General features: G+C 42.5%; 1 protein-coding gene across 1 annotated transcript in view; it reads right to left on the minus strand.

Annotated features, from left to right (window-relative positions):
- The window catches only part of me1 (malic enzyme 1, NADP(+)-dependent, cytosolic), a 558,590-nt gene that overhangs the window by 200,544 nt on the left and 333,567 nt on the right, over positions 1-24,479 (minus strand). Inside the window, exon 6 of the mRNA XM_078212605.1 lies at positions 9,027-9,130. Coding sequence (XP_078068731.1) covers positions 9,027-9,130 — 104 coding nt within the window. The remainder of the gene's footprint in view (positions 1-9,026; positions 9,131-24,479) is intronic.

Below are 24,479 nucleotides of genomic sequence, written 5' to 3' on the forward strand. Positions count from 1 at the left end.
ATCCCTGAAGGCCTTTATCATCAACCACATCTTTGGCCCCTCGAATTGAGGGACCATCTATGCAAAAGTGACTTCTTGCCCCTGCAGCAACATTGTGCAACAGCTTCTCAAGGTGCCTCCACTGGCACAATACTAAGAGAATGACCACCACAAGTGCCTCAGCTACAAGCAGAAACGCAAGCTGGCTGCCTTCAACTGATTCTAGACCACAAAGAATGCACAGTGCAGCGGTGGTTGAGGGCAAAGGTCATAGCACTGAGTGGGTCACTGGGGCTTATTTCATTTGTTCATTCATAATAATGTTGGAAATGTTGAGCCATGAGCCCAGACACGAGCCTCCAATCTCCAAAAAAAAAACTGGAAAAAGAAAGAAATTGTGAAGGGAATCATTCAACCAGGACACTGGGTCATTGGACAAATGAGCATCATGCACTGCAGAAAGAATGGATCTGATCAAGATTGTGTCTTCAATCGAAGTGTTCTCACAAGCAGCTTTAGCGCCAGAGAACACAGTCTTCCTGGATGAGTGGTATTGAGATGAAAGATGGCATTAATGCCTCCTGAGCCAGCCGCAGGCAATTCCTTCCTCAGCATGGGCACCCTTTTGTTCTGCATTTTCTGCTTCCTCCAATGAACTGAGTCAATCTAGCACCTACCTGTTCAAGCTCTACTCCTATCTGGGGAGTCATGATATGAAGAGTAAAGGAGACCACAATAACATGCAGGACGCTTGCAGCACCACCTCACCAGTCCAGGTACCAGAACCACATTATCATAAACATAAGGCTTGCCTAATAACGGTCCTTGTGAACAGATGACTTTGGTTGTCACAGTCAGAGGGCATTGCAAAGTAGTAAGTAGCTATCTCTTCGAGAGATATTGTTCTCCAGAATCAACACCAACCTTCAATGATGACATGAAGAGCCGTAGTATCCCGGACTCCAAAAGAACAAAAGTATCATGGTAACTGCCAGGAAATGAGTGCACATCAGCAGAAAGATTTTTGTGGTAGCACGCCAGCTGACCCTTTAAGGAATGGAAATTCTTCCTGTTGATGAATTTCCCTGGTCACTCACTCTGACTCAATGGCAACATAGAGGTAATCAGTGATGCCCTGTCCTGCAGGAATCTCACTGTCCTCTGCAAGGCTTCATTTGAAACTACCTTTGTACTCACCCCCATATCAGGACAAAAAACTCTGCCTTTGGTCTACTAGTCAACTAATTTCAAATTCCTTTGATGTGAGAGACTTGGCTTGCATAGTTTAATCATTGTGTTGTTTGGGATGTGCTCTCTCCAACATCTCAACTTCACCTCTGCCCATTCCCAACAAAGTCTTTTGACGTTTTCAGTGCTTCCTGATCTTCTCTATTTTGGTCGGTCACAAGCCAGGGTCTCCTATGAATCGGTGGGGTGTTAATCTCTTCAGTGATGCTTTGAAGATATCCTCAAGTGTTTCCACTCTCCTCCTAGGAATCTCCTGCTGAGACCAAGTTCCTAGTTGACCACAGAATCCCTACAGTACAGAAGGAGGCCATTCGTCCCATCAAACCTGCACCGACAACAGTCCCACCCAGGCCCTATCCCCGTAACTGCATATATTTATGTTATTAATCCCCCAACACTAAGGGGCAATTTAGCATGGCCAATCTACCTCGCACATCCTTGGACTCTGGACTGTGGGAGGAAACCAGAGTCCCCAGAGGAAACCCACACAGATATGGGGAGAACGTGCAAACTCCACATCAACAGTGTGGACCAAGTTAACATGGGCATGCCAACTGTCAATATTGTACCAAGAAAACAATTACTGACATTGAAGACTTCAAACAACCAAATCATTTGCTAGGCGGGACAAGAGATAAGGTGGAGGGTGCGACTAGAATGAATGGAATCTTACTTACTCATTGCTAATAAGCAAACAGGAGGCAACTTCTTCTTAAATTATCATTTGTTTTCAAGAGTTCCAATTATGGGGGTGTATTTGGAGTGTTTGTCCTGAAAGTAATCTAACAAATGGGCTATTAAAATACAGTTTCTGAAAGCCCTTCCTTTAAAAAACTTTCTGGAGAATAGCTGGCTGTGAAATTTGCTTCCTTTATTACAGGTTGCAGCTGCTTCTTTAAACAATAAATTGGATGTACCTTTGCACCCTGGTGTGAACGTGTTTGCTGGTTTTATTCAGAGGATTCAGGTAACACACCCCTTTTGGAATTACCATGGTTTTGTAACAGAAAGAACTTGCCAACAATGCAGTACTGTAACACAGTGATGTGGAGCTTAGATAGCTTTTCACTAGCTTGAGTTGAACTTTAACTTATTTGTTTAGCATGTGCACAGTCATATAGTCAGTGGCTAGGTGGAGTCCCTTTCACCTGCCTTCAAATTTAGTCAGCGGTCACTACTCGACAATGAGTCATTATTTCAACAGTTGGATGACCTTGACAACCCTCTCATGCTGGGTGGCACACAGAGGCCTTGGCCAGTCCAGAAACAATTTAAAAGGGTCATGGTCACCAGTTTAATGAGCAGTCAGGGTCTACAATGAATGAGTGGTTTCTGGTCGATATTCTTACCAAGTTTTCTGCCATGGATCCTCAGCTGCCACTCCTTGGTGCAATGGTTGACTTAAATTGGAGTTTACCATGTCTGGTAGCTTGCCTATTGCAATTATTGTTTGTGTGATCCTCTCTCATTCTTTTAAATTCCAACAAATACAGGTCCAGTCACCCAATGTCTCCTCATATGACAATCCTGCCATCCCATGAATTAGTCTGGTGAACCTTTGCTGCAATCTATGGAAAGTATATCCTTTCTTAGATAAGGAGACCAAAACTGCACACAATACTCCAGGTGTGGCCTCAACAAGGCCCTGTACAGCTACAGTAAAATACCCTCACTCCTGTACTGAAGTTTCCTTCCTACAATGTAGGTCAACATATCATTTGCCTTCTTGACTAGCTGCCGTAGCTGCATGCTTGCTTTCCATGACTGCTGTACTAGGGCACCTCTGTCCCTTTGTACGTCCACGTTTACCAATCTATCACTATTTAAATAATACTCTGCCGTTCTGTTTCTTCATCCAAAGTGAATAACTTCACATTTATCCATGTTTGGCTGCGTCTGCCATATATTTTCCTACTTACTAAACTTGTCTAAATCACCAGAAGCCTCTTAATATCTTCCTCACTACTCACATTCCCATCAAGTTTCGTGTCATCAGCAAATTCAAAGCACTGATCCATGCAGGACCCCACTAGTCACTGCCTGCCACTTCAAAAAAAGATGCATTCTGGTCTGTTAACCAATTTTCAATCCATGCCAATCTATTATCACCAGTCCATGTGCTTTAATTTGACACACTAATCTCTTATACGGAGGCACAGTGGTTAGCAATGCTGCCTCAGTGCCAGGGACCCAGGTTCGATTCCCAGCTTGGATCGCTGTTTGTGTGGAGTCTGCACGTTCTCCCCATGTCTGCGTGGGTTTCCTCCGGGTGCTCCGGTTTCCTCCGACAGTCTGAAAAGCATTCTGGTTAGGTGCGTTGGCCATGCTAAATTCTCCCTCAGTGTACCCGAACAGGCACCAGAGTGTGGTGACTAGGGGATTTTCACAGTAACTTCATTGTAGTGTTAATGCAAGCTTACTTGTGATACTAATAAATAAACTTTAAAAGCTTTCAAACCTTCATAGAAATCATAGAAACCCCACAGTGCAGAAGGAGGCCACTCGGCCCATCGAGTCTGCACCGACCACAATCCCACCCAGGCCCCACCCCCACACACTTTACCCACTAATCCCTCTAACCTACGCATCCCAGGACTCTAAGGGGCAATTTTTTTAACCTGGCCAATCAACCTAACCCGCACATCTTTGGACTGTGGGAGGAAACCGGAGCACCCGGAGGAAACCCACGCAGACACGAGGAGAATGTGCAAACTCCACACAGACAGTGACCCGAGCCGGGAATCGAACCCGGGACCCTGGAGCTGTGAAGCAGCAGTGCTAACCACTGTGCTACCGTGCCACCCTTATTGGGGCTTTATCAAAAGCTTTCATAAAATCCAAATACACCACATTTACTGGTTCACCCTCATCTATTCTACCAATTACATTCTCAAAAACTCCTGTGGGTTTGTCAAACATGGTTTCCCTTTCATGCTATAATCCAGGTTTGAAACTCCAAGATATTTTATGAAGTCAGCCGAGACCATATGTTTTGCACTTCTAATTTGGCTAGGGTAAGCATAAGATGTCTCACCCCAGATATGCTTCAAATGACCACTAGAGAGCTTTTATCAAACAAAGTTTATTTAAGAATACAGTTAACATAAAGAAAATGAGCAATAACTTTTACCAATTACAAACAAGAAACAACAAACCATGATATTGTATAAACCACAACGAAATGCACGGTTCTAACCAAACCAACCTCCTTATAAGCATGCACCCATCCCAGGTTTAGCATAGGAAATAAGAATGCTCATGATGCTGGATTTTCTAGCACTGTAACACCTGCTGCGAATTAGTCCTTTGCTTCAAGGATTGAAACCCTGGCTTCTCCATTTGGAAATCCCAGTACCTCTCGAGGTAGAGATAGTGCCACTGCTTGCCTTTAGCAAGCAAACTGCCAATAGCGAAGTTTTCGCTCCAGGAAGGCAAGAAAAACTGCAAACAACTCACCAGTATAGCTTGTAATGCCAGAGAGAGAGAGAGAGAGACAGAAATACTGCTCAAAAGAAAAAATGCTGGAAAATCTTAGCAGGTCTGGCAGCATCTGTAAGGAGAGAAAAGAGCTGACTTTTTGAGTCCAGATGACTCTTTGTCAAACCTCGAAACGTCAGCTCTTTTCTCTCCTTCCAGATGCTCCCAGACCTGCTGAGATTTTCCAGCATTTTCTCTTTTGGTGTCAGATTCCAGCATCTGTAGTAATTTGCTTTTATATATAGAAATACTGTTTTTCAGTCTGGAGCTCAACAACTTCTAACAACCCAGCTGCCAAAACTGAAAGTGAAAGAATTCTTGGGAGAAAAAACTGTCCCACCTGACTTGTCAATTATTCTTCCTACAACAGTTCAAAAGATCATAAACTCGCAGAGAATGCATTAGGCCCAGATTAAAGATAAACAAAACCCCATTTAGACAGCAATCAAAGGACATCTAATAAGGCAGCCAGTGAAAAAAAGCAAAGCTGTATATAACTGCAGAGAATATGATTAAAAATACATTTCTTAAAGGCACAGTAGCGTCACATTGATAAATCCATATTGAACATGTCTCATTTTGTTGATGTTTTCTAAGTGTCCTGTTACCACATACTTTATAATAGACTCTAGCATCTCCCCTCAACTGATAACAGATCTATAATTACGGTTTTCTCCCTCCTTTTTGCTACCCTCCAAACTGCCAGGACTGTTCCAGAATCCACAGAATTTTGGAAGATGACAATCAATGCATCCACTACTTCCACAGCCATTCCTTTAGTATCCTGGGATGTAAATAATCGGGCCCTGTGGATTTATCAGCTTTTAGTCCCAGTAATTTCTCTAAAACTATCTTTCTACTAATTCTAATTTTCTTCAATTCCACCTTCGCACTGGACCCTTGATTCCTTAACATTTCTGGAAAGATATTTGCATATTCCTCCATGAAGACAGAACTAAAGCAGTTATTTAATTGCTCTGCCATTTCCTTGTTCTCCATTATACATTCTCCTGTTTCAGACTGCAATGGACCTATATTTGTCTTCACTCATCTTATATATTTATAGAAGTGTGGTAATATAATCAGGGCCTAGTTTTAAGGCTGATTAAATTGGATATCCTAAATCAAAGAATTGGGCATATTAAAATCAAACACAGTCAAACTTCGGGCAGGCCAATTGTACAAATACACAAACATGTCTGGGCCTGGCCCATCAAAGATCATTGCACTCAGACCCAGCAGGAGCTCATCGCACCCCATTGAAATGTACCAGACTATTGTTTGAAACCCAGATCGGGTCAGACTTTCTGTCACCTAGAGTTCCTGCAGTTACCTTATCTGGCAACTGGTTACATGTAAGCAACAGCCTGGAGATGGACACCTGGGGGCGGGCCCCAGTGTTCTGTCAGGCAGACATCAAGAAACCCACTGGGTATTGGAACCCCCTCCTGGGACCTCATTGGCCGGAAACCAGAGAAGTTTCTAGAAAGGCAGGCAGGCAGGCAGGGGGATAAAGGTACACATTTCATACACACCAGCAGCGAAGAGTCGACCAGGGAGGCGACCTTGACCATTCGGAAGATGGACCAGAGAAGGAAGGAAGCAGCTGCCATCGAGACTCACCTTCATGACGACAGACCAGAGGGACCCAGAATCGAGCCTGCAGTTTAACCAAACCATCTTTGCGGGTAGTATACTTGAATCTGGGGTATCCTCTTATGTGGGTAATTTAAGGGTTAATAGTGTTATTATTAATAAACTTGTTGAACCTTTACTTGTGATTGTCCTTTGTCCATCTTGCAAATAAGGGCACCAGGGTAAAACCCTGGAGTAAGCAAACTGGTCGAAAGTATCTGAGAATTAACAGGTACAACAGAAGCCTTTACGGTTTACTTTTATGTTAACTCTCATACTCCTATTTTTCCCCTCTTAATCAAATCTTTTTGTCTTCCCTTGCTGAATACTGAACTTCTCCCAATCCTCCGGCTTGCTACTTTTACTAGCAACTTTATATGACTCCTCTTTGGATCTAATACTATCCTTAATTTCTGTTGTAAGCCATGTTTAGGCCACTTGCTGGGATTCTTGTGCCAGAGAGGAATGTATAGCTGTTGCAATGCATACATTTCCTTAAATATTAGCCATTGCCTATCCATCATCATGCCTTTTAATGAAGTTCCCCAATCTATCTTAGCCAAATCACACCTCATACCTTCAGAGTTTCCTTTGTTTAGATTTAGGAACTTAGTTCAGATCAGACTTCTTCACTTTCCATCCTTATGAAGAATTCTACTGTGTTATGATCACTGTTCCCTAATGGACCCTGCACAACCTTTGGCACCAATGCATCATATCAAAATTAAGATAGCATGTTTCCTAGTTGATTCCCCAACATCCTGGTCTTAAAAAAAACTCACACTTCAGGAATTCTTCTGCCACAGTATTGTTACTAATTCCATTCACCCAATCATTAGAAATAGAAACATAGAAGATAGGAGCAGGAGGAGACCATTCAGCCCTTCGAGCCTGCTCCGCCATTCATCATGATCATGGCTGATCATCCAACTCAATAGCCTAACTCTGCTTTCTCCCCATAACCTTTGATCCCATATTTGGCTCTATGTGGATTAAAGTCACGCATGATTACTGCAACATCCTTGTTACATGCATATCGAATTTCCTGTTTAATGCCATCTCCTACCTTACCATTACTGGAATAGGAATTAAAGTTGACCGAATGATAAATTTTTCTTGACTCAATATTATAGAGATTCAACTTCACATAAGTGGGGCAGAGTCTCCAAAATGCATTACAAAAGTACTAAATCAAATGCCAAAAATGTTTAGGGCAGGGAAGGGGAAATTTCTAAATCACCATTATTCCCATTTGTGCTTTTGTGTAATGTAATAAAAGTGGAAACTTAAAGAAACCTGTAGTTTAGATTATGACATGTCTATTGCCATTTTACCCTCATTCTGACAAACCAACCTCAATTTTGTACATTTATGTTCAAAACTGTTCTTGAGCTACGAAAATGTTTGCATTGGATCAGATTTATCTGGTTTCCCCAGGGTGGTCTTTATGAGAAAATTATGCAATGAAAACAAAGAGTTCAATGGGCGTGCACTTTCCAATGAGCATTCAAGGCGTCCTCCTCAGGGATGGTTTGTGTGAATTGGGGCTGCTGTGCTCGTAGACTAAAACATAAGTTCCAAATATCAGACATCAACTACACCACTGCGACACATTAAAACAAATTGCATTGAAAAGTCACCTTTCACACAGGGAAACATCCTAAGACATTTCACAGATCTAAAGAGATGATAGCAGGATGTTTAAAAGCTTACCCCAAGAGATTGGTCCACTCCAATAAATTTAGACAAGCTGAATATCTGGCACGTTGATTGGAAATTCGAGACAAATTTCTCAATCCTAATCGTCTCATATAATGCCTAACTCTTTTTGTGACTAAACAATATTCAATTATAAATGAATAGTTCAAGCTGATATTTTCTGAGGAAATTCTGTGTTAATTCCAGTAAATTATTTGCCATTAAAAAGCTGAGGATCAGCCAATAATTCTCGGGAAAATGTTGACTTCAAATCAAAAGGGCACAGGGCACTTATGGAAACTGACATTGAGTCACTTAAAGGAGAAAACTGTGTTGGAATATGCTTGAACTGTAGTAATGGGCCAACTGCAAACAATACAAAAGACAACAAAATCTTATCTTAAACTTTCAGTCTTCAAATTAAACATGTCCCCCCATTTTTCAGAGATTTCACGTTTATGTACTCCATGAAATGAAATGAAATGCAAAAATTGATTGTCATTGCAAGATTATGAGATTTTAAATATGGCCCATTTGGACTGGGGAATCAGGAAACGAGTGCATATTTTGCAATACACTTTTGAAATATCACATTCAGCAGATTAAACCCTTTCACCCACACTGTACTGAGATTCAGTTACTATGAACAGGAACCTGTGGGTGAAACCACTAAGAAAAGACTGATGACTAAGTTTTCCTACACATAAAGCAGACTATAATGGAATTTGATCATGTCAAAGAATGACACAGAGGACTGCTAAAGTTACAGGAAGAGAAAAAAAACAAGTCTCTCACATTTTCACCCAATAGGCTCCAGAAATGTCTGGAAAATTTCAGAGTAAATCACAAAGTAACCTGCGATAAATGTATTGCTAAATAGAAATAACCAAAAATTTGTGAAAGACAGAGGGAACAAACTTTGTATATGAGAGATTACTGACCAATTCTAAGAGGAAGGAAATGCAAGTTTATATACAAAAGGTCTGTACCTTTCAGTCACAGCCTGCATAAACTCATCCAAAAGGTCATCATATGCTTGACCTCTCACTCTCGTGTGTCTTAATCCAGTGTACAAAGGATCTTTCAGCAACTCCTGTCAAAAAACATAAAAGAGTTTTGGTTTCATATCAAAACTTCAATAATAAGGTTTCATGGATTAACATATAAATCTTAAAATTCTTGCAAACTTGTCTTGCACAACTACAATGCAGACATTGCAGTAAAATCACAACATATACAAGTTTGGTTTAGACTGAAGAAATCAGCCAGAACAGAAGGCAAAATGACAAAACCATACAGAACAAGCAGCTGGATTTTTGTTTTAAATTCATAGTTATCACAGTAAATTCAGTGGCAGCCCTCCTGTTTGAATCAGAAGGTTCTGGGTGACAAATTCTATACTTGGATTGGGGACACAAGCTAGGTGACATATCAGTGTAGTACTAGAGGAGAGCTGCATCATGCAAAGTGCCATCTTTCTGCTGAGATATTATGCAGAATCTCCACGGCATGCACAACTGGGGCTGGATTTTCAATCTGGAAAATTTCTGGGTCCTGAGCATGAAATGCAGTTTTAATATGCAAAGGCCCCATCCAGGCTGGAGTTCAGCACTGTCTGCAGGCAAGAACTGGTGGTGGAATGCAAAGTTCAATGGTTGTCAGCCATAAATGAGTTTGCTTTGCAAGTTGGAGCAGGCAGGAGAGTAGAGGGCCAGTATACAAGTGACCAAGTATTTACATATGAACAATCGAATTAGGAGCGATTCATGCACTAGGACAGAGACCAAGATCCATCTGCATCTCCAAGCTCTGTAACCCCTTACCATATGCTTCTTTTTTATTCTTCCTGCCAAATGGACAATTTCACATTATACTTAATTTGTCAGGTCTTTGTCCACTCACTTAACCTATCTATATCCTTTTGCCTGATGTCCTCTTCAAATCGTATTTTCTGACCTATTTTTGTGTCATCAGCCAATTCAGCAACCATAACTTGGATGAAGGTATTTATATAAATTGTAAAAGTTGTGGCCCCAGCACTGATCTACCTTCTGTTTCCTGGGTTAGCTAGCCAAAAATGTTACCTCTTACCCCATGAGCTTTTATTTTCACAATAGCCTTTGATGTGGCATCTTATCAAATGCCTTCTTGAAATCTAAGTACATTGCATCACCTGGTTCCACTTCTTCCAAGAACTCCAATATATTCGTTGAACATGACTTCCTTTTCACAAAACCATGTTGACTCTGCCTGATTACTTTTGAATTTTTCCAAGTGCCTTGCTATACTAGCTTAGTAATAGCTTCTAATATTTTCCTTCGGACAGATGCCAAGCTAACTGGCTTGCAGCTTCCGGTTTTCTGTCTCCTATTGTTTTTGAATGAAGAAGTTACATAAGAATATAAGAACTAGCAGCACGAGTAGGCCATCTGGCCCTTCGAGCTTGCTCCGCCATTCAATAAGATCATGGCTGATCTTTTTGTGGACTCAGCTCCACTTTCCCGCCCGCTCACCATAACCCTTAATTCCTTTACTGTTCAAAAATGTATCTATCCTTGCCTTAAAAACATTCAGTGAGGTAGCCTCAACTGCTTCACTGGGCAGGGAATTCCACAGATTCACAACCTTTTGTGTGAAGAAGTTCCTCCTCATCTCAGTCCTAAATCTGCTTCCCCTTATTTTGAGGCTATGCCCCCCTAGTTCTAGTTTCACCTGCCAGTGGAAACAACTTCCCTGCTTCTATCTTATCTATTCCCTTCATAATATTAGATGCTTCTATAAGATCTCCCCTTATTCTTCTGAATTCCAATGAGTATAGCCCCAGTCTACTCAGTCTCTCCTCATAAGCCAACCCTCAACTCCAGAATCAACCTAGTGAATCTCCTCTGCACCTCCTCTAGTGCCAGTGTATCCTTTCTCAAGTAAGGAGACCAAAACTAGGAAGGGAGAAGGGGTCATGAAAAGGGAGTACAGGGAATTAGGGAGACAGCTGAGAAAGAGGAAAGCAAAGGTAGTAATCTCAGGATTACTGCCTGTGCCACGGGAAGGTGAGGGCAGGAATGGAGTGAGGTGGAAGATGAATGTGTGGCTGAGGGACTGGTGCAGGGGGCAGGGATTCAGGTTCCTGGACCATTGGGACCTCTTTAGGGGCAGGGGTGATCTGTATACAAAAAACGGGTGGAACTTGAATCACACGGGGACCAATATCCTGGCCGGTAGGTTGGCTAAGGTTACTGGGGAGAATTTAAACTAGATAGGTTGGGGGGAGGGGAGCTAGAAGAGTTGACTAGGATCAAGGAACTAATTGATGGGGTGGAGGATGCAGGGGTAAGGGGAATTACAAAATTAATGGTAGAGGAGAGGGTGCAAGTGAATGAAGGCGGTAATTTAGATAAGGGAGTAGAGGGAGAGGGTGTTCGCGACTCATCAAAGCGGGTCCAGATAAAAGCTGGAATAAGGACACTTTGCCTGAATGCACGAAGCATTCGGAACAAGGTAAATGAGTTGATGGTGCAAATCAGCACAAGTGGGTACGATCTAGTGGCCATTACAGAAACGTGGCTGAAAGGTGACCAGGACTGGGAGATGAATATCCAGGGGTATCAGGCATTTAGGAAGAATAGACAGGAAGGAAAAGGTGCTGGGGTCGCGCTATTAATAAGAGATAATATCAGGGTAGTACTGAGGGATGACATAGGCTCTGAGGAACAAAACGTGGAATCATTATGGGTAGAGATGAGGAATAGTAGAGGGAGAAAGACACTAGTAGGTGTGGTATATAGGCCCCCAAATAATAATGTTGAGGTAGGGAGGGCTATAAACAAGCAGATAAGGGATGCGTGTAAAAACGGAACGGCAATAATCATGGGGGACTTCAACATGCACATTGACTGGCAGACTCAAGTCGGTAAGGGTGGAATGGAGGAAGAGTTCTTAGAATGCTGTCGGGATAGTTTCCTTGAACAGCATGTTACGGAACCGACGAGGGAACGAGCTATTTTGGATCTGGTATTGTGTAACGAGGTAGGTAGAATTAAGGATCTTATTGTGAAGGACCCTCTTGGGTCCAGTGACCACAATATGGTCGAATTTCTGATTCAGATGGAAGAGGAGAAAGTTTGGTCCCAAACCAGTGTCCTCTGTTTGAACAGAGGGAAATATGATAGGATGAGGGATGAATTGGCTAAGGTAGACTGGGAGAGCAGGCTGGCAGGTAGGATAGCTGAGGAACAGTGGAGGATTTTAAAGGAGATCCTTTTCAGTTCTCAGCAAAAATATATTCCAGCAAAAAACAAGGATTGTAAGAAAAGGGAGAACCAGCCGTGGATAACGAAGGAAATAAAGGAGAGTATTAAAATAAAAACAGCTGCGTACAGAGTGGCCAAAAATAGTGGAGAAACAAGTGATTGGGAAAAATTTAAGAAACAACAAAGAGAGACTAAGAAAGCGATAAAGAAAGGAAGGATAGACTATGAAGCTCGGCTAGCAATTAATATAAAAAATGATAGTAAAAGTTTTTATAAATATATAAAAAGGAATAGAGTGGCTAGAGTGAATGTTGGACCCTTGGAGGACGAGAGGGGGGAGTTAATAGTGGGAAATGAGGATATGGCTGAGTCTTTAAATAAGTTTTTTGTGTCGGTCTTCACGGTGGAGGACACAAATAGTTTGCCAAATATTAACGATAGAGGGTTGGCAGCAGGAGAAATACTTAATACAATTAATGTTACCAGAGAGGCAGTGCTGGGTAGACTAATGGGACTGAAGGTGGATAAGTCCCCGGGTCCGGATGGAATGCATCCCAGGGTATTGAAAGAAATGTCAGAGGTAATAGTGGATGCGTTAGTGATTATTTATCAAAACTCGTTGCATTCTGGGGTAGTGCCGGTTGATTGGAAAACGGCTAATGTTACGCCGCTGTTTAAAAAAGGAAGGAGGCAAAAGGCGGGTAACTATAGGCCGGTCAGCTTAACGTCTGTAGTAGGGAAAATGCTGGGATCCATTATTAAAGAGGAGATAGCAGGGCAGCTGGATAGAAATGGTTCGAGCAATCAGACGCAGCATTGATTCATGAGGGGAAAGTCGTGCTTGACGAACATGTTGGATTTTTATGAAGATGTGACTAGGGCGGTTGATGGAGGAGAACCGGTGGATGCGGTGTTTTTGGATTTCCAAAAGGCATTTGATAAGGTGCCCCATAAAAGGCTGCTGAAGAAGATTAGGGCACACGGAGTTGGGGGTAGTGTGTTAAAGTGGATTGGGGACTGGCTATCCGACAGGAAGCAAAGAGTCGGAATAAATGGGTGTTTTTCCGGTTGGAGGAAGGTAACTAGTGGCGTGCCGCAGGGATCGGTACTCGGGCCGCAACTATTTACCATTTATATAGATGATCTGGAGGAGGGGACGGAGTGTAGGGTAACGAAGTTTGCAGACGACACAAAGATAAGTGGAAAAGTGAATCGTGTGGAGGACGGAGAAGATCTGCAGAGAGATTTGGACAGGCTGAGTGAGTGGGCGAGGATATGGCAAATGGAGTATAACGTTGAGAAATGCGAGGTTATACACTTTGGAGGAAATAATAACAAATGGGATTACTATCTCAATGGAAACAAATTAAAACATGCTACCGTGCAAAGGGACCTGGGGGTCCTTGTGCATGAGACGCAAAAGCCCAGTCTGCAGGTACAACAGGTGATCAAGAAGGCAAATGGGATGTTGGCCTATATTGCGAAGGGGATAGAATATAAAAGCAGGGATGTCTTGATGCACCTGTACAGGGCATTGGTGAGGCCGCAGCTGGAATACTGTGTGCAGTATTGGTCCCCTTATATGAGGAAGGATATATTGGCATTGGAGGGAGTGCAGAGAAGGTTCACCAGGTTGATACCGGAGATGAGGGGTTTGGATTATGAGGAGAGGCTGAGGAGATTGGGTTTGTACTCGTTGGAGTTTAGAAGGATGAGGGGGGATCTTATGGAGACTTATAAGATAATGCGGGGGCTGGATAGGGTGGAGGCGGAGAGATTCTTTCCACTTAGTAAGGAAGTTAAAACTAGAGGACACAGCCTCAAAATAAAGGGGGGTCGGTTTAAGACAGAGTTGAGGAGGAACTTCTTCTCCCAGAGGGTGGTGAATCTCTGGAATTCTCTGCCCACTGAGGTGGTGGAGGCTACCTCGCTGAATATGTTTAAAGCGCGGATGGATGGATTCCTGATCGGTAAGGGAATTAAGGGTTATGGGGATCAGGCGGGTAAGTGGTACTGATCCACGTCAGATCAGCCATGATCTTATTGAATGGCGGGGCAGGCTCGAGGGGCTAGATGGCCTACTCCTGCTCCTATTTCTTATGTTCTTATGTTCTTAAAACTGTACACAGTACTCCAGGTGTGGCCTCACCAGCACCTTATACAGCTGCAACATAATCTTGCTGTTTTTAAACTCCATCCCTCTAGCGATGAAGGACAAAATTCCACTTGCCTTCTTAATTACCTGCTGCACCTGCAAACCAACTCCTTGAGATTCCTGCACAAGGACACCCAGGTCCCTCTGCACAGTAGCATGTTGCAATTTTTTACCATTTAAATAATAGTCCATTTTGCTGTTATTCCTACCAAAATGGATGACCTCACATTTACCAACATTGTACTCCATCTGCCAGACAACTGCTATTTTCTATTTGCTATTTTCCAATCTAATGGAATATTCTGCTAGTCTAGAGAATTCTGGAAAATTAAAAGCATCAACCATCTCCCCAACTACTTCTTTAAAGACCCTGGAATATTTGCCCACAATTCCAACAATTTGCTCTGTACACTTCCCTGCTGAGTTCCTCCTTCCCTTCCATTTTCTGATTTACAGCTACTTCTGGCATGTTACTTGTATCCTCTACAGTAAAGATCGATGAAAAATACATGTTCAATTCATCTGACATCTTATTTTCCATTATTAGTTCCACATATAGGACCAGCACACTCTTATTTTTAAGTATCTATAGAAACTCTTACTATCTGTCTTTATATTTCTATCTAACTTTCTCACATACTCTAACTTTTCTTTCATCAATCATTTAGTAATTTTTGTTGTTTTTTATATTCTGTCCAATCTTCTAACCTGCCACTCACCTTTGCACAATTGTGTCTTTTCTATACTATCGGTAACTTCTTTAGTTAACCATGGATGGGAGGCTTCTCCTTGAAACGTATCTCTTATGTGCATTCTGAAATACACCATTAAATGTCTGCCACTGCACCTCTATTGAACTACACCTTAACCTAATTTGCTAGTTCTCCTTGGCTAGCTCTGCTTCCATGCCCTCAGAATTGCCCTTATTTTAAGTTGAACATACTAGGCTTAGACTCACTCTTCTTTCCTTCCAACTGAATGAAAAACTCAATCATATTATCATTGGTGCTACCTAGGGGTGCCTTCACTACAAGATTATTTAATCTCATCTTGTTGCACAATACCAGCTCTGGCATAGCCTGCTCTCTGTTTGGCTCTAGGACATGCTGCACTAAGAAACTCCCCAAAAATATTCAGAAATCCTCATCTAGGCTACCTTTTCCCATTTGAGTTTTCCAATCTCTCTTGTTGTAATGCCATCCCGAATTAAGAGAACATGGACTTTAGCAAGGTCTTTGTTGCATAAGGTCAAATCTCACGGGATCCAGGGTGAGGTAGCTAAATGGGTACAAAATTGGCTTGATGACAGAATGTGGAGATGACAGAATGTTGGACTGGGGTGACATGTTGAAGGTTCCTTCATCACTCACCTGATGAAGGAGCAGCGCTCTGAAAGCTAGTGGCTTGTGCTACCAAATAAACCTGTTGGACTTTAACCTGGTGTTGTGAGACTTCTTACCTTGATGACAGAAGCCAGAGGGTGATTGTAGAGGGTTGTTTTTCAAACTGGAGGCCTGTGACTAGCGGTGTGCCTCGGGTCAGTGCTGGGTCCGCTGTTATTTGTCATTTATATTCATGATTTGGATGAGAATATAGGAGGCATGGTTAGTAAGTTTGCAGATGACACCAAGATTGGTGGCATAGTGAACAGTGAAGAAGGTTATCTCGGATTGCAACAGGATCTTGATCAATTGGGCCAGTGGGCTGACGAATGGCAGATGGAGTTTAATTTAAATAAATGCGAGGTGATGCATTTTGGCAGATTGAACCAGGACAGGACTTACTCAGTTAATGGTAGGGCGTTGGGGAGAGTTACAGAACAAAGAGATCTAGGGGTACATGTTCATAGCTCCTTGAAAGTGGAGCCACAGGTGGACAGAGTGGTGAAGACGGCATTCGGCATGTTTGGTTTCATTGGTCAGAACATTGCATACAGGAGTTGGGACGTCTTGTTGAAGTTGGACAGGACATTGGTAAGGCCACACTTGGATTATTGTGTATAGTTCTGGTCACCCTATGATAGAAAGGATATTATTAAACTAGAAAGAGTGCAGAAAAGATTGACTAGGATGCTACCGGGACCTGATGGTTTGAGTTATAAAGGAGAGGCTGGATAGACTGCGACCTTTTTTTCTCTGGAGCATAGGAGGCTGAGGGGTGAGCTTGTAGAGGTCTATAAAATAATGAGGGGCATAGATCAGCTAGATAGTCAATATCTTTTCCCAAGGTAGTGGTGTCTAAAACGAGAGGGCATAGGTTTAAGGTGAGAGGGGAGAGATACAAAAGTGTCCAGAGGGGCAATTTTCACACACAGAGGGTGGTGAGTGTCTGGAACAAGGTGCCAGAGGTAGTAGTAGAGGTGGGTACAATTTTGTCATTTAAAAAGCATTTAGACAGTTACCTGGCTAAGATGGGTATAGAGGGATATGGGCCAAATATGGGTAATTGGGATTAGCTTCGGGGTTTTCAAAAAAAGGGCGGCATGGACAAGTTGGGCCAAAAGGCCTGTTTCCATGCTGTAAATCTCAGACTCTAACCACCGCTCGACCTTTTCCTAGCTTTACTTCATAATCATAAGATACTTGACCAGCTTAGTTGTGATAATGTATCACCATTTCAGCACCTCAGTTTGAATAACGCTTTTTAATTCAGCAGCAACATCACATCCTGGCACACAGGATGTGTTCCTGCACCCATTTAGTACTGTATTCCTTAATTTATATTGCCTCTCTTTGTTCTGCCATCAAAAGATAGGTGTCTGCTCATTCCACCAGCTTGCTTATGTCCTCTTGAAATGTATCACCATCCTCCCTACCAGTCCATCTGTAGCTTGCCTCTCATCACACCAGCATGTATGGTTAAGACTACCGTGCCAAGGAATAACAGCAGGATGGTACGGTAGCAGGAGTGGAACCAATAATCCACCATTAAAAACCACTTCCTCATCACCTGGCTTCAACCTGCCACACTTTGGGCTTCCCCAACATTTCTATACTCGCCAAGGTCATTGTCCAGCAAATCAGCACAAGTGGGCCTTGCAGGGAACCCAGACTATAGCTGTGGTGTGCCCCAATCAATGACTCACATCACTGAAGATTGCAGCCTGACAAAATTCAGTAGAGGGCTCAGTGAGTTCCATTTAGCCACTGCAGAAGATATTGTTTCGCTTGATGATTACAGCATGTGGTTAAAAACTATCCTCCTCACGGTTTACAATAATTCCAAGATTGTGTGTCATCCAAAATTGTACATTCAAATCTAGGTGCAGAGAAAGCACTGATGGGGGAAACCCATTGCTAACCTTCCTCTAGTCTGAAAAAAGAACAATCATTCACTACTACTGTTTTCTGTCACTCATGCTCTCACATGCATGCTGCACTGTCCCTCTATGGGCTTCAAGTTTGCAGGCAAACCTAATATGTGCACTATTTCAAATGCCTTTTGGAAGTCAGCACACACAACATCAACTGCATTACGCTCAAGCAAGTTAGTTCTGAAAGACAACACTTCTGACAATACAGCACTCCATTATTTCACAGAAATGTCAGTTTAGATTATGAATTCAGATTTATACTGGTCCGTGGGAACTGTCCATTGATGTCCAGAGATCAACTTGCTATCTCTGAACCAAGATAACCAGGGGACCTATGGCAATTCAGTAACTTAATTACAGTATTGAGGGTTTCTGTTTGATCAATTAGATTTGCAGGGGGGTGGGAACCAGAGTGCCAGAGCAGATAGTGGAGCAGGGGTAAAAAGACAGGTTAGTTCAAGCAAAATCACAAATGGAAGGGTAGAGTGTGGTGGAAATAATCTTTTGAGGTGTGTCTATTTCAATGCCAGGAGTATTGTGGGGAAGGCAGATGAGCTGAAGGCGTGGATAGACACATGGAAATATGACATTATAGCCATTAGTGAAACTTGGCTACAGGAGGGGCAGGACTGGCAGCTCAATGTTCCAGGGTTCCAATGTTTCAGGCGGGATAGAGGCAGAAGGATAAAAGGTGGGGGGGCTGGCATTGTTGGTCAGGGAAAATGTTACAGCGGTACTCAGGCAGGATAGATTAGGGAGCTTGTCTACAGAGGCCCTATGGGTGGAGCTGAGAAACAAGAAAGGTAAGACCACATTAATGGGGTTGTATTATAGACCACCCAATAGTCAGCAAGAATTGGAGGAGCAAATCAGCGGAGAGATAGCTGACAACTGCAAGAAACACAAAGTTGTGATAGTAGGGGATTTTAATTTTCCACATATAGATTGGGACTCGCATACTGTTAAAGGTTTAGACGGGGTAGAGTTTGTAAAATGTGTTCAGGAGAATTTTCTACATCAGTATATAGAGGTGCCAACTAGAGAGGATGTGATGTTGGATCTCCTATTGGGAAATGAGTTAGGGCAGGTGATGGATGTGAGTGTGAGGGAACACTTTGGATACAGTGATCATAATGCCATTAGTTTCAACCTGATCATGGATAAGGATAGATCTGGTCTTCGGGTTGAAGTTCTGAACTGGAAAAAGGCCAAATTTGATGAAATGAGAAGGGATCTGGGAAGTGTGGATTGGCACAGGCTGTTCTCTGGTAAGGATGTAAATGGAAAGTGGGAGGCCTACAAAGGAGAAATTTTGAGAGTGCAGAGTTTGTATGTTCCTGTCAGGATTAAAGGCAAAGTAAATCGGAATAAGGAACCTTGGTTCTCGAGGGACATTGTAACACTGATTAAGAGGGAGAGAGAGTTGTATGAAATGTACAGGCAGCAAGGAACAGATCAGATGCTCGAGGAGTATAAAAAGTGCAAGAAGCTACTTAAGAGGGAAATCAGGAGGGCTAAAAGAAGACATGAGGTTGCTTTGGCAGACAGAGTGAAGGAAAATCCAAAGAGATTCTATAGGTATGTTAGGAGCAAAAGGATAGTGAGGGATAAAATTGGTCCTCTTGAAGACCAGAGTGGTAGACTGTGTATGGAACCAAAAGAGATGGGGGAGATACTAAATGGTTTTTTTGCATCCGTGTTTACTGAGGAAACGGGCATGGAGTCTACGGAAATGGGGCAAACTGGTAGGGAGGTCATGGAACCTTTACAGATTAAAGGGGAGGAGGTGCTCGCTGTCTTGAGGCAAATCAGAGTGGATAAATCCCCAGGACCGGACAGGGTATTCCCACGGACCTTGAGGGAAGCTAGTGTTGAACTTGCAGGGGCCCTGGCAGGCATATTTAAAATGTCAGTATTCACGGGGGAGGTGCCGGATGATTGGAGGGTGGCACATGTTGTTCCGTTGTTTAAAAAAGGTTCCAAAAGAAATCCGGGAAATTATAGGCCAGTAAGTTTGACGTCGGTGGTGGGCAAGTTATTGGAAGGTGTGATAAGGGATAGGATCTACAAATATTTGGATAGACAGGGACTTATTAGGGAGAGTCAACATGGCTTTGTGCGTGGTAGGTCATGTTTGACCAATCTATTAGAGTTTTTCGAGGAGGTTACCAGGAAAGTGGATGAAGGGAAGGCGGTGGATGTTGTCTACCTGGATTTCGGCAAGGCCTTTGACAAGGTCCCTGTGGTGAACCATCGTTGGTTCCCACTAGATAGTACTGAGCCAGGGTCTGGCCAGTACTACAAGTATGTATATATGTTGCTGTTGGGGTTAGGGATGGGTTGTTCTACTTGTTGCTGTTGGGGTTAGGGTTGGGCTGTTACACCTTGTATTATAGTTATTGTGGTATATCCCAGTCGGGCTCCGCCTCCTGGGAGAGGTATAAAGGTCTCTGCTCTGGCTGGGACCCCTCAGTCTGGGATCGTGTATATAATTAGTAGCTGCATTGTTACAGCAAATAAAAGCCTTTATTTCCTGAGCATCAAGCCTCGTGTGTGATAACGCGCATCAATTTTATTTGCTGTAAATAAACTCTCGTCGGGGAAAAAAAAACGATAGTTAGGAAGGTTCAGTCGCTAGGTATACATGGGGAGGTAGTAAATTGGATTAGACACTGGCTCAATGGAAGAACTTACCTGAAGAAGGGGCTTGCAGCTCCGAAAGCTTGTGTGGCTTTTGCTACCAAATAAACCTGTTGGACTTTAACCTGCTGTTGTTAAACTTCTTACTGTCTTTCAATGGAAGAAGCCAGAGAGTGGTTGTGGAAAATTGCTTCTCGGAGTGGAGGCCTGTGACTAGTGGTGTACCGCAGGGATCGGTGTTGGGTCCATTGTTGTTTGTCATCTATATCAATGATCTGGATGATAATGTGGTAAATTGGATCAGCAAGTTTGCTGATGATACAAAGATTGGAGGTGTAGTGGACAGTGAGGAAGGTTTTCAAAGCTTGCAGAGGGATTTGGACCAACTAGAAAAATGGGCTGAAAAATGGCAAATGGAATTTAACGCAGACAAGTGTGAGATATTGCACTTTGGAAGGACAAACCAAAGTAGAACGTACACGGTAAATGGTAGGACTCTGAAGAGTGCAGTTGAACAGAAGGATCTGGGAATACAGGTACAGAATTCCCTAAAAGTGACGTCACAGGTGGATGGGGTCGTAAAGAGTGCCTTTGGTACATTGGCCTTTATAAATCGGAGTATTGAGTATAAAAGTTGGAGTGTTATGGTAAGGTTATATAAGGCATTGGTGAGGCCGAATTTGGAGTATTGTGTACAGTTTTGGTCACCTAGTTACAGGAAGGATGTAAATAAGGTTGAAAGAGTGCAGAGAAGGTTCACAAGGATGTTGCCGGGACTTGAGAAGCTGAGTTACAGAGAGAGATTGAATAGGTTGGGACTTTATTCCCTGGAGCGTAGAAGATTGAGGGGAGATTTGATAGAGGTGTATAAGATTTTGGTGGGTATAGATAGAGTGAATGCAAGCAGGCTTTTTCCGCTGAGGCTAGGGGAGAAAAAAACCAGAGGGCATGGGCTAAGGGTGAAAGGAGAAAAGTTTAAAGGGAATATTAGGGGGGGCTTCTTCACGCAGAGAGTGGTGGGAGTGTGGAATGAGCTGCCGGATAAAGTTGTAAATGCAGGGTCACTTTTAACACTTAAGAAAAACTTGGACGGGTTCATGGATGAGAGGGGTGTGGAGGGATATGGTCCAAGTGCAGGTCAGTGGGAAGAGGCAAAAAATGGTTCGGCACAGACAAGAAGGACCAAAAGGCCTGTTTCTGAGCTGTAATTTTCTATGGTTCTAATTAGCAACATCTCAATCCCAGAAATCGTGAATGTGAAGTTAAGCACAGTGCATCAATTAAAAACTAATCTGCAACTGTGATCTGGTACCTTTAGCCTGTGCAAAGCTACTCATGATAAACATGCTGTGGAAGCCATTTACGTCGAAACATCAGAAAATGGGGAAGTATACTCAGAAAATGTATGGTGGCCCTATTTGTCTACCAAATGAACTGGGAAAATGCAAACCATTGTGCTGAACATAAATCAGACTCCTGAGGTGGCTTGAGAACAGTATGCCCATAACCAATTATTTCTGATTTTCCTTTCTGCAATATGGGAGAGTTTTTCCTGACCGTCTTCAAAGAACTATAGAAATAATGCAAGCCCTTACTGGTCCCCATGCTCACAATAAGAAAAATTGCATCATTTCTCATTAAAACTTGCGCCTGAAGGCTAAATGTTAAGTGTTTCAATCCAGTAGAAGAAAGAAGCCAAGTTAAGCCTCTCAGAAGGAAAGATGGTCTATCCCACCAAGAGTCCATTTCAATCCAAGAAGCAGAATCACTGGGAGAATGATGTTCTTGGGTAATATTTTCAAAGGTTTATGAAAGTATACCATCCAGTAATAATGTGTATAATCTTAAAATCAGCATTTAATAGGCTGGGTTATTAGAATTAGTGAGCCTGGACTCAATCATCCGAGCTTACTTGCCTGTGCGGCCTCACCAGGGGAGGTTCTCTCCAGCAAGGATCACATATGATCACCTAGGGGACTAGACATGATGGCCTCACTGGTAGAAATGGAGGCCATTGAGGTCCCCCCAGGAGGTTGGGGGAAAGGGGAAGGTGCCCCTTGGGCAGGGCCTACTGGGCAGGCCAATCAGGGAGTGGAGTGGAGGACCACTGCGCACTCTGCAGTTGTGATCATTGGGGGAGGGGGGGCACCGCTGCCACTCTGCATAGCTTTCGGTGGGGCTGGGGACGAGAGCGGGTGGCAATCAGTCTGGCTGGGGAGGGGGTGGGGTGTCAGATTTAGGCCACGGAAGCCAGCTATATGCAGCAGGGGCTATGTGACAGGTCTTTGCTGCTCTCAAAACAGAGACCTGTACATGAGCAATGGCGATCTCTGCTGCTATCAGCCAGCTTTCTGGTGATTTAAGCCCCAACCCCTCCCCCTCCAGTAAGAAACAGATTTCAGGATTTTTTTCATGCATAAGGTGCATAAGATTCAACATTTGAACTCACCAAAAAAAAAGGATCCAAAACTTTCCCATTTTCACGTGCGTTTTGGACTAGAATTTTTTTCACAAGATCGCCCCCTTAGTCTCAGTCACAGAAATAGGGGAAATCTGTTTCAGTCCTGATGCTTATGCTAAAACATTGACCTACCCTTTAACATATATGCACCCACAGTACATTTCCAGAATTTGTATTTTTTCTTTTGATCTGATGTTTTAGAGTTGATGATTGTGCTTTCCACAAGCAACATCGTGGATTACGCTGAGACTGATCTACAAAAGGTCTGAAGGCAGCCAATCTGTCTGGTCTACTACCCAGGGATGGTATGTAGCAGATGAAAATCCAAATAAGAGAATCTCCTATCTCCAAATATTTTCTCAGACAACAAAAAAAAACCTTGATCGTAAATTCCCCTACAATACTGCACTTTAATAGCTCTTTCATTGACTGCAAAGTGATCTGGCACATCCTGAGAATGTAAAAGGGTCATAAATAAACGCAGGATGTTTCTTCATAACATAAAACATACGCAACTCCATTCCACAAAATCACTAATTATTGTGACACAGAACACATATGAATTTATGGTTTGTGTCGTGAACACCCACACCTGCTTCATGGACATAGGTTTTCTCAAAATTGCTGCCAAAACATAGAACTGATGTTGGAGCACTTAATTAAAGGAAGAAAATAACTTAGGGCTTCAAACACAAATGAATAATTCAGTACATATTAACGTTATACCAAACAAGTTAAATTACATTTGTTGAGGCAATATAGCATTACACCCTTTTTTAAAAGCCCAAAAAGCTTTCCTTATAACGGAATCATGCTCATGGTATTGACAAAATTTCTTTAAAAAGCAATCTTTTTCCCCACAAATTCTAAGTTCCACCCACAAAACATTCTTGAATCAAAACCGTTTCTCACTTGTGCCAAACTTGGCAAAATCATCTACTGCCTCTATTTATGCACTTGGTTTCTTTCAAGTTAGAATTTTCCAGACATTTAAGCTAAATCTGTACTTATTTCTTCTCATCCTTTCTACAATTTGAAGTAAGTTGCACATTTTGATACCAAGAAAACTATCAAGAGATTTTCTTTACTGCTATTTCCTGCCTTTCTCTTCGTTCATTACTTTTCACGAATGCTCTTCCGGCAACGATGCTGAAGTTTGAAAATTCTGTCATCTCAACAGTATAAAGTTGTTGACTTAGTTATAGCTTTCTTTCATGCATCTTATACTGCTCTTGTGCATGTTTTTCTTCGTGAAATTGTTTAAAGTATGGCAATTAGCATACCTTTCCAGTGACTCAGACTGTTTTGGGTGGAGGAAATTAAACAAGTCTCCATAATAAGTTTAAGCAGCCTAACAAGCAGCTTTTGTTCTGTTATGGAAAGCATAAAATAATAAAATGGCATACATTAGTCGGGATGAAGCAGCCCATTAAGCCTAACGTACACTATAAAATGTGTGTGTGTAGGCATGAACTCGAATTATGACATACTCTGGAACACATTCGACTATCAACATTTTAGATACAAAGTGAAACCATAGCTATATTATTCCATGAACCATCAAAACAAAATGTTAAAGGCAGCACAATTCCCACCTTAAATGCTAAAAGAGGACTCACTAAATGA

Source organism: Mustelus asterias, chromosome 5 (assembly GCF_964213995.1).
Source record: "Mustelus asterias chromosome 5, sMusAst1.hap1.1, whole genome shotgun sequence".
Taxonomy (NCBI): Eukaryota; Metazoa; Chordata; class Chondrichthyes; order Carcharhiniformes; family Triakidae; genus Mustelus; species Mustelus asterias.